At 38.1% G+C, this 16,920-nt stretch overlaps 1 protein-coding gene across 2 annotated transcripts in view; it reads right to left on the bottom strand.

The window, feature by feature from the left end:
• Window positions 1-16,920, bottom strand: part of LOC139730584 (netrin receptor DCC-like) — a 134,710-nt gene that overhangs the window by 17,717 nt on the left and 100,073 nt on the right. For both annotated transcript variants that reach the window (XM_071641440.1, XM_071641439.1), the window contains exons 3-7: window positions 13,929-14,028; window positions 11,430-11,626; window positions 10,399-10,555; window positions 6,365-6,510; window positions 1,390-1,662 (exon numbers count right to left, since the gene is read on the bottom strand). In XM_071641440.1, coding sequence (XP_071497541.1) covers window positions 1,390-1,662; window positions 6,365-6,510; window positions 10,399-10,555; window positions 11,430-11,626; window positions 13,929-14,028 — 873 coding nt within the window. The remainder of the gene's footprint in view (window positions 1-1,389; window positions 1,663-6,364; window positions 6,511-10,398; window positions 10,556-11,429; window positions 11,627-13,928; window positions 14,029-16,920) is intronic.

Here is a 16,920-nt window from a genome sequence, read left to right on the forward strand (position 1 = left end):
CATGGTACTTTCATGTCATACTTATTTTTGTAAGATAAAATGTAGAGTAATTTATCTGCTATGATGATGGAATTACATATATATATCATCCATCAGCACATTTCCTGGACAGGGTTGGTAACCTCAAAACTAAAAAAAAAAAAAAGAGGGATGTCATATAGGATGGTCTTGGCGAAAATGAAGAAAATTTAAGTTTGTTTGACTACAGAAAGTTTGATGCCTTATCCACCTGTTGTCTGAATCTCAAAGTCCAAGAATGTATTGCGAAATGCAAAACTTTTGGAAATGGGTCTGTGAATGGACCTGTTGCATTTGAATACCTATTCCTGAGTGCTCGACTGCATCCCGACTCTAAAGCCCCTTGTTCAAAGCTTGCTTTATCTGTTGGCTCTTTTTTTGCCCATTTCCAAGATATGTTTGGGTGGTTGTTTTTTTTTTTATAAAAGGGGATGGATAATGCATCACTGAAATAATGTTTTTTTACTGAAAAATGCTAAATCAAGAAATTAATGCTTGGTGACATTGAATGGTTGTCATGGCAACATGTTGCGTATAGTGGATCCTTCTCCAGATGAAAAGAGACGCACACAATACACAAGGATCTTCCAATAGCAAGGACCTACCTATTCTTTGGCATTCTTTGATGCTCTGTTATCCATAGAGGAATATGCATCAAACCTCTTCTCTGTACTTTAAACTCACACACACACACACACACAAACACATGCACCTGACACAAACTCACCACACACAAGTACTCACTGGCCCGTCTTATTCATTACGAGAAGTCATTGCCTCCTAGGGCGGCTCTTGCTTCGTTGCCATGGAAACAGCATGTAATTTATGCACGACAGTGGCAATTTCTTTTTTCTTTTTGAATTTCCCCTGCATTTTCAAATTCCTGACTCCCGAAAGCCCACTTAAGGAAATTTGTGGGGGAGAGGGTAGTAACATACGAAAGGTCTGAACTAAACGGGATGGTAACGGAATATTTAAAGAACACAACAACATCTTTGAATGCAGGTCTATTGATTTTGTTCAACATCTTCATACTAAGCTGAGAAAGAAGAGCGTGCCATATGGATTGCTTAATCCTAGCATTCTGTCTACTAAAGCCGATAATATATGTATCTGAGAGGAATGGCGTCATAAACAACAAGAAGTAGTCATATACTGCGTTCTCTTATAGCAATGGAGTCTTTTGGGAAATGGTGGTATATAGTCTATGAGTTTTAATGTCTCATAGTTTTTGTTTTCTATATTTTGAACTCTACAGATAAACCAGTCATCTGTAAAATATCAACAACCAAGTAAGAACAACAAGACATATACGTCCCGTGTCATCGAAACTGTAGAGGATTGTAGAGACAGAGGCTTTAAAGTGCTTACCATCCGGTACGACAATGAGTTGGGCCGTGGACTGGATGTTGCCCCAAGGATTGCTGGCCGTACACTGATACATGCCCGAGTCCGCTATCACCGTATCCTTGATCGTGAGGTTTCTGATGCCGATCACGTACTCGTCGGCGTTGAGGATCACTGCCCCGCCCCGCTTCCAGACGATGGGAGAGGTCGGGATGCCGTACACGTTACATCTGAAGGTGAACGATTTTCCTCTACGAACGTAATTACTCTGGGGCCTCTCTATGAAGTATGGTGGTACTACATTGAGACAAAAAAAGAAAAGAGACAAAACAGACACAGGGTTCATACGTAAATATCAGTATGCACATTCTACTGTCAGATAAGAATATAATATTGTCTAATGCAGGCTTCAAACTCTCCTGAAATTGAGTAAAGATGGACATGCAATAAAGGAAATATTCATATTTGATTCTGGTCGTATTAAAATCAGGCAATTCATGAAGGAACCTAATGCTATCATGTGACCATGATTTGGAGTTCTTCAGGCACAGGGGAGCAACTTTGTGAGTAGTGGCAATGTCTTTGGCATGGCAAAAGATTGCCCAAAGACCTTGCAAATGTACATTTTTGTGTTAACTTCATGAATCAATTTTGCCCTTCATAAGGCTGTCGTACTTTCAATATGACGTAACGTATCACAGCCATTGTGTGTCCTTTTGGTAGACTTCTTGATAAAAATTTACATCTTCGTACAAGTGTATAGCCTTCGTGTGTGGATTGAGTGCAATCAATGTGACCTTCTGCAAGCATAGGCTGTTTACCAAGTTTAGGGCCAACTTGTGGGATACTGAAAATTCCATATCCATTTTTGGGTATCTTGTGTCAATTTCTGGATAGTGTGACACCAGCATAAATGAACAATCACGAATGATGAGGTACGCATTCCCTCAACTTGTGAGAATAGTGACATGTGTCAAGGGTAATATTATCCTCCCTGCTTTCTGAAAGAGATAAGTCATGTGCTCTTTCATTGTGCTATAAAAAGAGAAAATATGTTGAATTTTCTTTATATTCTCGATACAAGTATATCCTTCTTCATGTGTGACATCACAAACTGTAGGAGAAGTCTTCTCATCCAGCGAAGGCTGCGGAGAAACTTCAAAAATTCATAACTTTGAACACCTTGTCAAATTTTCCTCAAATTCTCTTTATGCGTTCTAATAATATTGCTGCATTCACTCAATCCACATGTTCATATTTGAGTTTAATTTCCCTTTAAAATCTCTGTATGCCACATTAATCAACATCACACCTGCTACGCCGATTTCTGGCAAAGCGCTTACGGCTGAGTTTGTACTGCTTCCATGATTTTCTAAAACCACACAGAAGATGATGTTATCACAAAGTGATTAATTTGGACGTAAGTACATTTCAAGAAATGTCAAGAATATTGGTTGCGTATGAAAACCAGGTGTCAGACAAAAGAAAAAAAAAAATATGGGTGTGAAAGAAATCCAAGTTCCTCTTATATATCGCTTCCACTCATGAAAATAAAGAATTATGACGTGAAAAATCTCAATAACAGATTGTGGTGGGTCTATCATGGGCCCTTGGTGGGTCCCCCAGCATACAAGCATCATGTTTTCTTAATCCTCACAAGGGAATTGCTCGAATTGTATTCATTGTCTCTTTCTGGAGACTGGAAATTCAGCTTTTATACAATTTTGTGCAATAGATTGGTCATCAATATCAAAATAATTACAAACTATATAACAAACAGCAAAAAAAAAAAAGAAAGAAAAAGAACATGTACTGATAAGCACAACATATATCATTTTATAAACTTATATAAAATGTATAAACTATATCAAAAGGTTTCAAAGGAGATCACTGTGGCCAGCAAGACACTTGTAGAACTAACAGAAGGTAGTAAAAAACTTTGATTTGTTTGTTTAGAGAAAGACATGCAGCTTTCTTGCTCTCAAGTTAATCAATAAGCACACATGTGTATTTTAATATGCATTCATGTATGCTTATAGTTGACAAATTTTGAACACAATGCTGAGCTGCAGCACCAAAACCCAAACCCTAGCAAAGATTCTGATATGTGTCATCAAAACAAATTGCTTGGACACAACAAGAATTGTTGACATAGGCACATTTTATGCCTTTTATGCAGCCATGCACCTTTGAATGGTTATCCAACCAAGTCATGACACCCAGGGGGCTCGAATAGGCATATATGAGTATAATATGTGAGACCTGGCGAATGCCATCTAATTTAATTTGGAATGCAATTCAAATTCGCATCCAGTCTCTTTCTTGTCCTCAGAAGCCCCCAGAGCCTCCTCAAAACATCTCCTTGATTTGACACGAAAAACAAGGGGTTGGAGGAGAATCATTGATGCGACTTCTTCCGGCTGAGTTTACGTATACAAATTATATACCATGCTGGGAGTTCGTCTTCCCTTCTATTTCTACAACTTGATAAAGAGACACCCAAGATTTGATCTACTGTATACGCCATATATTTCGGGAGTCTAAATTTTCGCGAATCGGGAATTCTTGACGATTTCGCGAGTGGTCAAATTCGCGATCGTGGAGTCTTGTACTTAACGGAGAAATGTACACGCATGCGTCATATCCACATCGGGATCAGAGTCAATATTTTCGCGTGTCTTTAATTTTGCGAATAGCACCTGACTCGCAAAATTCGCGAAAATAAAAACCTCATGAAATATTTGGTGTACACAGTACTCTTAGGAATTACTCAACATGCGTTCGTGGATGGGATGTATACAACAACCAGATCAATATCTTAACTTTGGAATCTCCTGAACCAAACGTAACAAATCACATTTCTTTTTGTCTTTTTATTAAATCTATGCTTATCACTTGTCAGTGAAATATTATGGTATAAATGAAGTTATAACATATATCTAATGTTTTTGCAATACTTAAAGGGAATGAAACCCAAATACACATGTGGATTGATGTAGCTGCACCAGGCCTATATGTCATTCCTTATTTTTTCATACATGTATCTACATGTGTTTCTTGTAATCTTATGTAGGTGTAGGGCCTCTGACAAAAAGTGTTTTTAGCCACTGACACAGCTATCCTCCTGAAACTATACCAACAAATTAATAAAACATTTAACAAAATCTGCCCGCCCCTTCCCCCTACCCCCCCCCCATACCTGTAATAATACTTCCATACATGTCTAAGCTTGCATTTGACAGAGTTATATCCCATTGTATGTACACTGAGATTTACAGTGGCATATTCACAAATAGAAAATTTGTTTCTTATGACTGCATTCAACAAGTTACACTTGTACCATGATAGGATGCAGTGCAGAATAATTCTTTCAAAATCCGATGAAGAGCAAGTAGACAAACAGCCAGATATTATGCTTACACAGTGTACATGGAGCAACTGGAGCTACAACAGAAGATCACAGCAGGCTGCTGATCACCCTCTACCATGTTTCACTTTTTGCGGTAAAGAAATTTGTGTTTGTCTAGCCCAGTTTTGCCATTGCCGCTCCTTCAGCGGACTTTCTTGTGAACACGAGGAAAGACATCGTGTGACAAGAGATATTTACAGGCCAGAGCTCTGCAGCGGGACAGCCGACTTGATGCGGCGAGTTTATTGACAAGGGCCACTTTAAACTGCTACACGGGAGTTGCAAATTGTTTGAAATTGAGCTCAGCTATCCGGGCAGCATGCGGGGGAAAAAAATGTGTCATTCGAGGTGCAGAATTACGTCTCCATTTCCCGTGAATTATGCACAGCTACACTGCAGAGAACCTCAAAATTAAACTGTGGCTTTCACTTTGCTACAGTGCTCAAAATAAGGACATTTGAGACAAAAAAAGAAAAAGAAAAAGAAAATGAGAGAGATGGAAAAAGAGAATGAGAAACCTTCAGCTGTTTTTCCTCCTGACGCACCTAACTTTGATCTTATGTCTGCCTGAAGCCTGCTCTGTCGTTCGGAGGCCCTGTTTTCTCGCAAGTTTCATTAAATGTCACAGATTGAAGATTTGACAGCATCACATTCAATTGGATTAGCAGTGCACAATCCATTATGTCTACAGGGGGTTATTTTTCTTCTTTGTGTGCATGTTTTTCTTTTCAGGTCTCATTGCACGGCTTTATGAAAAAAATCCATACTTTGCACTGTAATTGAAATTTTGGAATAACAATACATGCATATTTGGCTGTTGCATGCAACAGGTATAAGGGACCTTCTAGCACACAGCAACATATGATTACACACTCCTTACTTGACTTACTCTTGCGAATTTCTTTCCAGACGCACATTTTCTATTACTTTCTCTTTTTTTAAAGGGTGTACTGAAGTGTGTTCAACGGATTGTAATAACTTGCATTGCAGTTCTGCATGTTTGAAAATTTGTTTTCTGTAACAAAGTTGAATACAGATCTGAGTGCCATGGTTCATATGTCACAACAGGGTAATGGATATATTCCTATTTTAATAAGTACCCTGGCTGTAGTATTAATGCAAAAAAGAAAGAAATATGACTCCACAATCTACATTTATTTTCTCCTCAGTAGACTACCATGTAGTGAGATATACTTCTAATGAGTAGCAGCCAAGGGGAGAACTTATGCCAAGCAAAATCTTCTGAGATTGCATTTAAATATTTGTGTGAGTTTTTTAACGTGAGGAAATTTTGATAACTAATTGTCAGGAACATTTGGGAGCCCCTGATGATATCCACGCATATATTTAGTGAGTTTAATATTTTGCAAATCAGGACTTCCTGGCAATTTCGCAATTGGCTAAATTTGCAATTGTGGAGTACAGTAATAAATACAGAAATATACACTTGCACGTTACATTGATGTTTAGATGAGAGGTAATAATTTCGTGTGTTTTTAAATTTACGAATAGCACCTGACTCACAAAATTCACGAAAATAAAAACCTCGTGAAATATTCAGCATACATGGTACTCAATCGATCTTCTCACCTTGTACGTCGACACGGACTCCCTTCTCAACACGACTATTATCTGAGGTGGATGTGGCCACCACCTTGTAGATGCCGGTGTCGATCTCGCCAAGCCTCGTGATCTGGAGACTCCCCTGGCCGAGTAGCTTATAATGTGGGCTTTGCCTGGAGGGAAACACAAGTGGCAAAAAACATAAAATGTGATTAGAGTATTTTTCCTTATAGTGAGATCTTGTAAGGCCACTCTGAATTCAAAGTAATATACCCAAAACTATAAGAATGATGACAACAATAATGTTTCATTATTTTGTGCACTTTGAATTAATTGCTACCTTGTTACCATGTTGCAGGACTCCCAAGAAAAACAGTGTATAAAGCACTGATCAGGCTACATTGGGTTAAAAAAAAACCAACTAAATATATGAATGAATGAATGAAAGAATGAATGAAAGAGATGAATAAATGAATGAACAAATAAATAATAAGTTAGCCAATGAATATTCAAAATGATGACAAAAATGATAAAAAATGACAATGAGATAAACAGAAAAGATGGCAATGATTATAATGTTGATGATAACATTCATAATGACATATATACTGACAATAATGTTGAAAATCATGATCACAAGAATGATAATCAAAATCATCACAGTAGTAATCATCAACAATCATCTTTAACTTCACCAGTATCTTCATAATACATCAGAACAGAGGACAACATTTTCGACTATTTCACACACACACACACACACACGAGGGAACCTTTCCCATCAAATGTTTGTCATACATCACATATGATGAGAATTGATTCACTAATTGATTATTTGTGGAGCATGCCAGCACAGCATGTCTCCTCCAATAATGCTTTTATCTTGATTCTGTGAGAGTATAGAAGCTTTCATTAGAAGCCAGCTAATGCATTTTGAAAAAAAAGACCCCCCTCATCCCAAAATATGCCGAGTTTTAATGGAACCATTGAGACTTCCATATATCATATCATTAACTTTGTCTTTAATTCATAAATCCTGATCCCCATAAACCCAGATGATGATGTGCTTTTGAGCATTGCTGTCTGTCTGCGGTGGGTTGAATGAACCGCACAGTGTGATGATTCATGACCAGGCCACTATCTTTATTTATCTATTTTTTTAAAGTAACCATCCACTTCTTGTATCAGCTTTTTAAAGTCCCCTATCCATCATCTTTCCCACTGAATATTCAGCTACAGATGGTAAATGTGGGTCTGGAATAAACCTTTCTATTTTGGTTTAATTTCTTTGTATGTACATATATTTCCATGATTATGATGAATTTTCTGTTTCCCACAGATTCTTCAATTTTCTTTGAGCTTTTGCCTAATCAACTTATTTACAGTTTTGGGCAGACTGGTTGGATAATATGAAACCCTTTCTCAAAGGTTCATTCATCATCAACAAGGATGAATTTCATAAAACTTCCATGTCATTGTAATCTCTGGATTTTAAAATCCAAGACTGTGTTTAATTATAATAACATTCAGCAATGTCTAAGTAGCATTAAACTGTCATAATGAAACACAAAACACTATGTGTTTATTCAAATGGAAACAATCAAACATACTGTAAAAGTGGAAATTTTCACAGTGTTGAAATTTTTGCACATTTGCGCAAACCATAAACAAGCGCGAAAATAAAAGCACACGAATATTTTTGCTTGCCATGTGTTCCAGTAATTGATGTCTTGATTCTGCGGAATTTAAAACGCTCGTAACTCATCTTACCCAGCCGAACGTGAAAAATTAGTTGCGCAAAAATATCCACTTTTGCAGTAAGCTTGGGGTTTATGGATGGGCACAAGTCAGTAATACTATTATTTATGACTTTCCCACAACATTATTTTGGAAATTTCACTCTATTTTCTTAACTTTTTCATCATTATTATCATCATCATCATCATCACCCTGTCAGCTTCATCATGCTCACCAAAAAGAATTAGCATTCATCCATGAAATATCTGTTGTATCTGAATTATTGCCAACTGTCTTCTCATCCTGTCGCATTCTTCCCACTTAACCCATTCCGTACAGGAACCTGGTGCTCTGCATATTAAGTCTATGGGCATTTCAGAATTCAGTATGGAACAGGTTAAAATCATCCTCGAGTGCATTGCAATCAGGGAATAAACACACATGTACATCACAGACAAATACATACATTTCTTTCTTTCACACATACATACTTGTATATACACGCAAATTCATCTTATTCTTCCCGCATTCACTCTGTCCCCCCCCCCCCCCCCCCCCCCCCCCCCCCCCCCCGGTCCTGGTAATAGAAATCTAAAAGTGGTCGCAACTTGTTGCCACACCGTAGGCACGTCCCAACACCCCGGACACAGAGCAAATAGCACTATTCACCTTTTCCTTGATTGTTTTATCCCAATACACAATCAAATTCTCTCCTAGGAAACCTTGGTGTATTTGAAGAGCTACCCCAGCTGCGAAAAAAAAGTATATAATATATGCACACATACACTTTGAATACAAAAAAAAAGATGGATGTTTGTTTTCTTCATTTGAGGGTTTGAAGGCTGACACAACGTGTGAGAAAATGATGGACAAATGTTTGGCGTACGCAATCAGCAAATATTGCAAATGTTTGGGGGCAGATTTTTCATCAGCAGGAGGTAGAGAAGACACGCTGTTCCATCAAAATGAGGGCTTTTATTTGGCCATCGCAGCAGACATGTACACTGTAACAGCTTGTCAATTTAGATGGATATTAAAGGGCGCAGGAAAAACCCCATCAGCCAAAGATCTGACTGCAATCGTTAGGATTGCATTCCTGTCATAGTCCTTGAGGGTAGCGGGGAATGTGTCAATAAATTCTTGCATAAATGTCCCACAGTGGAATAAGTGAAGAGAACATGTTTGTTGCAGACAAGACCTTGTTAAAAGAAAGTCTCAGTGATTTGAAGGGGGGGGGGGGGTGATCATTACACTCTTTGGAAAAAATATCTCTGGGCAACAACTACACATGATGAAAATATGTCCAATATCATCAGAGTGGTAATTCAAAACTACATTTCTGGCAGTCAGTTGTTTAAAAGCTGTCAAAATCATGCAACTCACAGAGTCATCAATACCCTAGAAGGAGTATAAACAAGAAACCATTTTACTTTTTTTTTTTTAAATACAACTTCCTGATGTAATGGTTTTTAATGCTGATATGAGTGTTTCTTACCCTGGGGTTGGGGGAATAATCAAACAATTTAGAAAATCCCTGAATTTGATTGATACCCTTTGCTATTAACACTTCTGTACTGATACACTGCCAAGAATAGTCAACAGTTACTAATGTGCTGTTACAATTGCAACATACTTTCAGCTACTGTGGAAAAATGTGTCTTACACAACTTAAACTGAGCTCAACAAATTTTATCTGAATTGAAGAAAAAATGAGTTGTAGTTATTATTACTTGAGAGATATACATGGATATTAACCAGGGTATATTGACTACAGAATATCGACTCGGGATGCTGATTAGTGGATATTTACTGGGGACACTGATTGGGGATGGTGATTGGGAGATACTTACTGGGAAACACTGCCTAAGCAACACTGACTGGGGGAGACTCACAGCCAGACACTAATGGGGATATACTGGTCAGAGAATATTGACCTGGATAATGTTTGCCCTGTTCACACTCTCAACAGATATTTCTCCACTTACGGCACTATCTGCTAAAGTACTGACTGAGGCTGATTGGGAAATATTGTCTGGATAACATTGACTGGGGAATACTAACTGGCAGACAATGATGGGGATACACTGACTAGTGAATATTGACCAGGATGATGTTGGCCATGTTCACATTCACTACAGATAATTATTAACTTATGGCACTATCCGCTAAAGTACTGACTGATACTGACTGGGAAATACTGCCCGGGCAATATTGACTATTGGCATACTGACGGGCAGATACTGATGGGGATACATTGACTAGTGAATATTGACCTGGATGATATTGACCATGTTCATATTCAATACAGACAAATATCAACTTACGGCACTATCTGCTTGTCACCCTTGTACCACGTCAGTGTTGCAGGTTCTGTGGTGGCCGCTTCTAGCGTCAGGGTGTCGCCAAGAAGGGCCTCAATCTTGTCTGGTCCTGGCGCCACCAAAAAGGACAGGTCCACTGGACGCTGGGCTGGAGGTGGATCTTGACGGCGCAAGGGAGCAAAATAAAATATTACGCAGATTAGGCTAGGAGCACCAAAAATATTCATCTAGGTGTGGTGGCAACATGCAAAATTGAAGAAGTGTCTTTAACCCATTGAGTGCGAGTCTTGAGTATACTTGGGTAGGTGTCTATGGGAAATGCGTGTTGTAGCAAAATCAGTCCGTCCTCAATGGGTTAAACCAATTAGACATGTATTTCCAGTTTTCACTTTTGTACTTTGATACAGTATGAAGATCGTGTTGATTGTGCTTCAAAAAATTTGCGAGTGAATGACATTCGCTCAGCACTTGCTCAATGATGGCATTCAGGTGCACACATACTGTGTAAAATATCATTCAACTTAAGCTGGAAAATGCTGAGATATTTACCCTTAAAATTTGTAAAAATCTGTACATCTCCTGCATATTTTTCTCTACAGTTACTTTGTCAATATTACAGAATTGTGCAACCAAGTAAAGATCGACTTGATACCATGGACAGTTGACTGTGTTATCATGACAAGAAAAGTCTTTGAATATTAAAACTTGTGCATATGAAATTCTTGATGCAAAATTACAGTGAACATATATAGGGTACACTTTCAGAGTCATGTAGATGAAAAAAGAAAAAAAATTCTGACATACTCATGTAAAATGTAGGAATGTGCACCATGCATTTATAGTGTACTCCAAAATTCTTGGACACATTATCTGGTAACAGCACAGGTAGACAATATTTGCTCAGGTTCGATGAAGGCAGTCATGTGTGTTTTCACCTGACATCCAGTACCATTCAGGAAAAATGGATATAAATCTTGCAGAATGGAGGGTGGGGAACTCATAAAGTGGGAAAGGGGAACCATGGGACTATCTACCTGATTTAACCACAAGTTCGGCTTCCGTGCTGCGTCGTCTCACGTTGGGCAGGAGAGGGCTCTCGACTCGGCATCGGTAGCTCCCCGCGTCTGTCGCCCTCACGTCCTGAATCTCGAGTGCTCCACTGGGAAGCAGAGTGTAGCGAGAAGCGTAGCGCTCTTCGGTGAGGTCAATATTCTGCCGGTCTTTCTGCCACCTGAAAGAAAACGTCGGCAAAGAATGAGATATTTTGCATTAACATATTTTGACCTACCTCTGCAAATATCTTTATATGAAAGGCTTTCAGACCATTTGCTAATGCCTTAAAGAAAAAGATAGGAGCAAAGTATATCAAACAGTTCCTGTATTTGTAAAAGTGAGTTAAGAAGAAAAAGTCATATCGAAAAAGAAAAAAACAAACAATGGAGACTCTGTGCAATGCACATGAAGACATTAGCACAGTGCTGTTAGTATGAGGAAAGGCAGCTGAACCTTTTTTTGTCATCCCTCATCCTCTTTTTTACCATTCTGGCACAGTGAAAAGCACAGTTTAGAAAAGACATTTCTGCACAGTTTTAGCTGTGCAGAAACCAGGAGTAATGCTGTTGTAATTTTGCATCATGAATAAGACACTTTTCCCACCATTCAACATAAAGCCTAAATCTGTTTTGTTAAATGCCTACAATGAAGACTGAACAATGCACTGTGTGACTCCAGAATCTAGAAGAAAACCAACCAAAGGCAGATAAAATTTTTGTGTGAATTCCTGAAAGTAATTTGAAAAATAAAAAGACATGTTATCATCTAACCAAAACTGACTCTTTTATTCCCTTTTCATAGAGTTATTAGTTAGAGTAAGAATAACAATGCCTTGACCCTGAATTCTGTGTAGTATTATCAATAATAAGTAGTATTAATTCAAGATACCCTGTTCAATGTTTGTTTGGCGGGAACACGCCATCATTTCAGGGGAATTCAGTTTTGTGTAAAAATCTGAATTTTAACCCGTTGAAGACGAGTCCTGAGAATACTCGATCAGGTGTCTATGGGAAATGCGTGTTAAAGTAAAATCAGTCCATCCTCAATGTGTCAAGAGTATATCTTGTGTACTGTATACAAAGCAGCTGTCCAGACAAGTGTATTTTGGTCTTCTTTCTAGCATTTGACTCTCAAGAAATATATCTCCATGCATTATGCACCTTGGTCCATATTGCAAGGGAATTGCAAACACAGAAGAGATTACTGGTAGTACAAATTGGAAGACATAATTCTATTACACTTTCTCCAGCATGACTTTAACGAGATAAGGATTATCCATTTTTGGTGACCTGGTGTTTATCCCTTTTAAGCTACAACTGCTCAAGAGTAACGGACACAGGTGGCTTGATCTGACCAGAACTGAGCCCTCTCAAAACCAGTCTCAAAATGCCATTGCTTTTGCACATGACAGTCTTGGCTTAATTTGGCTATGAAAGGGTGAAATCAAATGTATGTGTATTGGTATATGCGCCACATTTTTCACTCATTGAATGTTGGCTGATATCTGTGTGACACTGGATAAGACATTACTCTATTCATGTGTAACTGTGTCTGTCTTTTCTCTGGATGCCCAGGATCCTAGACCAGCTATTGTAGGTCTAGCAAAGAATTAGCTGAAATGGGGCTGTGCACCTGAATTGCTATATGTCTATTGATAGAAGATTACCAATGTCTCTTGGTGTTAGGCAGATTTTCATGAAATTAAACCCACAAAGACTATTTTTTCTTCTTATAATCTATATTGACTTTAAGGTTAGAACACCTTCCTCATCATCACTACTGAAATTTGGCATTTTAACCCATTGAGGACAGTTTGATTTTGCTACAACACGCATTTCCCATAGACCTTGCCCAAGTATACTTGGGACTCGTCCTCAACGGGTCAAACATAAATTATGCCTTTCAAATCAAATTCATGATATTGGAGCTACCCTACACATAGCTGTCAAACTCTATGAAAGTTAATGGTTAAGGGGATGTCAATCTTGACAATGTCATTGCAGTATTCTGATGGCAGGAAAAAGTGTATTTTTGGTGGAAAAACTGTATTTTTACCTTTCTGAAATAGACATGTGCAGTAGCACAATTTGGGAAAAAAGAGAGTAGTTTCCATGAAACCTGCAGTATTTTGGGTCTTTAAAAAACGGGGAAAAAGTACTAGATATTGCACCAAAGTAACAGTTGGCATCTCCTTTGTTGACTAAACACTCAGCTGGGACTATACAAGTGTGACTTAAGTCACTTTTCCAGATACACATTCTGTTGCATATGTATGTGACTGATGTCTACAATGATTGTAGGAAAAACATTTTCCTGCATCTTTCTTGGCCTCCGAGAAGACACTTCTTTACAAATTTGTAGTTTTCCGTTCACTCTCTCTCTCTTTCTCCCTTTGAATTAACTGAGCTAAAGGCATCTGAAGGTATGGGATCCCGCTGATGACCGCAGTCAGGAGTCGGTCCATTAAGGATTCCACTCACGTGAAGACTTTAGGGGCCGTTCCGGTTACATTGCACTCAAAGCGGGCCGTGTCGCTGGGGTAGACCGTCACTCCAAATGGTGGCGTGATTTCCCCCAGAGCTGAAATGACAAACAAACACATGAAAAGCATGTCTCTATGAGTTGTGAATTTCAACAAAGTTAATATGAAAAATCACCAATCAATATCTATCAAAAGCTCTCAAAAGCATTATGGCAGACAGAGGTCTTTTACAAGAGAAGGTCTTAGTAGCTGTAGCCATTCAAATTTCTGTGCCAATGACCTATTAACCCCAGCAGTTTTGAGAGCGGGTTCTTTGATCTAGGAACCACTAGCCTCCAAGAGGCAGTACTGAACATTCATGAATTGATTGGCCTTTTGGGGAAACTCCAAGAGAGCACTTCAAAAAACATTTCTGCAAACCTGGTACCAACACAGTCATGAAAACAAACAGAATATTCTGGGCTCTAAATATATAGTTGATATGAATGTTAGGAATAGATGCCATCTTTTACATAAAAGCAATATTCTCTGAAGTGGCCGTAGAAAAACTCTTTATCCATCTTTTTTTAAAAGATAAGAGCAGAAGTCCCCACGTACACTTTTGGGTGGGGAAAAAAAAAAAGAAGAGTCTCGACTGCTGTTTCATTTTGATAATAATCATTACATTTGAAAGAAAAAAAGAAATTTGATATATGACAATTTCTGCATGTAAAAAAAAAAACACAAAAAACAAAACAAAACAAGGCAATATTCATGGAGATTGCACAATACCTGTTTCTCATAGAGTAACATTTGAAGACAATTTTTTTTAAATTATGAAATATGAGTTGACCAATTTCTCACAAGTGGGGAATATGCAATGTTTAATTTATGACACTTTAATGTTTGATTTATGACACTTAAATACATCTTGTATACATTTGGTTGATCTAGCGTAACGATTATGATGATGATGAGGATGATGATGATGATTTACAGGATTAGCATTTCTATAAAAAAAACAAAAACAAACAAAGGCGTAAATAGTTCTTCACTGATATCATCAATAAATGCCAAATCTTAAAAGAGTTATCAGCACAATGAGAATTCTGAATTGGTACCAGCAGTGACGCACAAAGACTTGAAGGAACACAACGTATAATCTGTACCTCATCTTTTAACCACATTCATCATTGAACTTTATTGTAGAGTCTCTTGTCATAGTGTGTCAAACCCATGGACCAGAAGTGGTTCCTGCTGTTTGGAACCTAGAATACCATTCACTAAAATGTGACCTGTGAACTGCACCCAAATCCTTCACATAAAACCACCTCATATGTTTCTTTGCTGTGTCTTCAGCAGTCTATCACAAGGTTTTATAGAAATGCTGTTGCAGTTTTTACTTTTTTCTTTGAAATAGTGCTCATGGCCTCATGCTGTGTCATTCTGGCAATATTGCCATCCCCCTTCCATTTGTTGATTTATTGATCATTGTTTCACAGAACTCCTGAAAGTTATATGCTCCTGTTATGTACAAATAATGTACTCTGATTACTATTCCAGACATGGCAAAGGGTGTAAGAGGGTTCAAATGACTTAAAACTCATAACATAGACTCTTTGTCTCATTCAGATCATCAATGATGCAACAAAATTTTGATGGCATGGTGGTTGTTCCAGTCTAATCGATTACCAAGTATGGTCAAAATTTTCACCACATTACTCTTTTGTACTGTGTTTAATGACATAAATGGTACACACCTTGATTTAGTTATCTATATATGACTACGTGTATCTACATGGAAAAATGAAATGAAAAAATATATGAATGTTTGTTTGTTTGTGTGTGTGTGTGTGTGTGTGTGTGTGTGTTGTTGTTGTTGTTGTTGTTGTTGTTGTTGTTGTCGTTGTTGGTTTTTTTTTGGGGGGGGGTTAATATTTGTGTGCTATGATTACCACTGCAAATGGGGGAAAAATGTATCCCCAACACACACATGTGAAGTAATAAAAAAAAAGCTTCCATTCAAGGAAGATAAAATTACACCATATGTCTTTGATTTGCTTTGACAGTAGGAAACAAACTAAAAATTGATCAATTCATGAACTTTTAGGTGACAGGATAACTCATAACTGATACTACATTCTTCATCACTGGCAACAGCACTGTGCTGTTGACCTTGTTTGTTCTATCGCTCACTACAGGAATATGAGTATCATGACTTGATTGTTTGACTATCTACTTTACATTGAAGCAACAGACCAAAGTCTTGTTGCCTCTTCTCCTCCCACTTTTGAGAGCTCTAAGTGTCATTTTAGCAACCAGCCATTTCACAGAGAAATTTCGTACCTAACCCCCACAGAATGTACTAAATCAACAAGGCAATATGACACTCTATAGCTTAACTTGACCATATGTATTCTCACATCTCAGTTAGATAACGTTTCTCATGGCACATGCGTGACATTCACTTTTCATACCAGATAAAAGGAGTGACTCTATATCCTTGTTTCTCCATCTGCCCACCACCCCTTATAGATGTTTTGTCCTCCCAACAGAAGCAAAGGAGACACATTCTATTCCGTTAAGGTGGTACAAATAGCCCCTCGGCATGGGCAACGTATAGTTACGGCTTGCAGAGTCAATATCAGCACTCCCAGATGGAAATCGATAATTTTTCATTTACCCTCGAAAGGGGATACTTCTGGCCCGCTTCTGATTTCTCTGCCCGTGGGGTCTTAAAGCTGCATCGTAGAGTGAACATGATGATGAAGACTTTTTGGCTGTATTTATATACATAGCACACATATATACTCTTCACCAGGTTTCAAAGTGCTGGACAATTCACAGAGGCTACTGTAAAATGTGAAATGTTCGCGTGCATTTTAACTTTGCAAATTTCACGAGAACCAAGATTCGCATAATCAACCTGCTTAGGACATGCTGATTTTACTATAACACACATTTCTCATAGACACCTGCCTGAGTATACTTGGAACTAGTCTTCAACGGGT

The sequence above is a fragment of the Diadema antillarum genome, unplaced genomic scaffold (genome assembly GCF_040938485.1).
Source record: "Diadema antillarum isolate AM-2024a unplaced genomic scaffold, OU_Dant_1.0 seq00000321_RagTag, whole genome shotgun sequence".
In the NCBI taxonomy this organism is placed as follows: Eukaryota; Metazoa; Echinodermata; class Echinoidea; order Diadematoida; family Diadematidae; genus Diadema; species Diadema antillarum.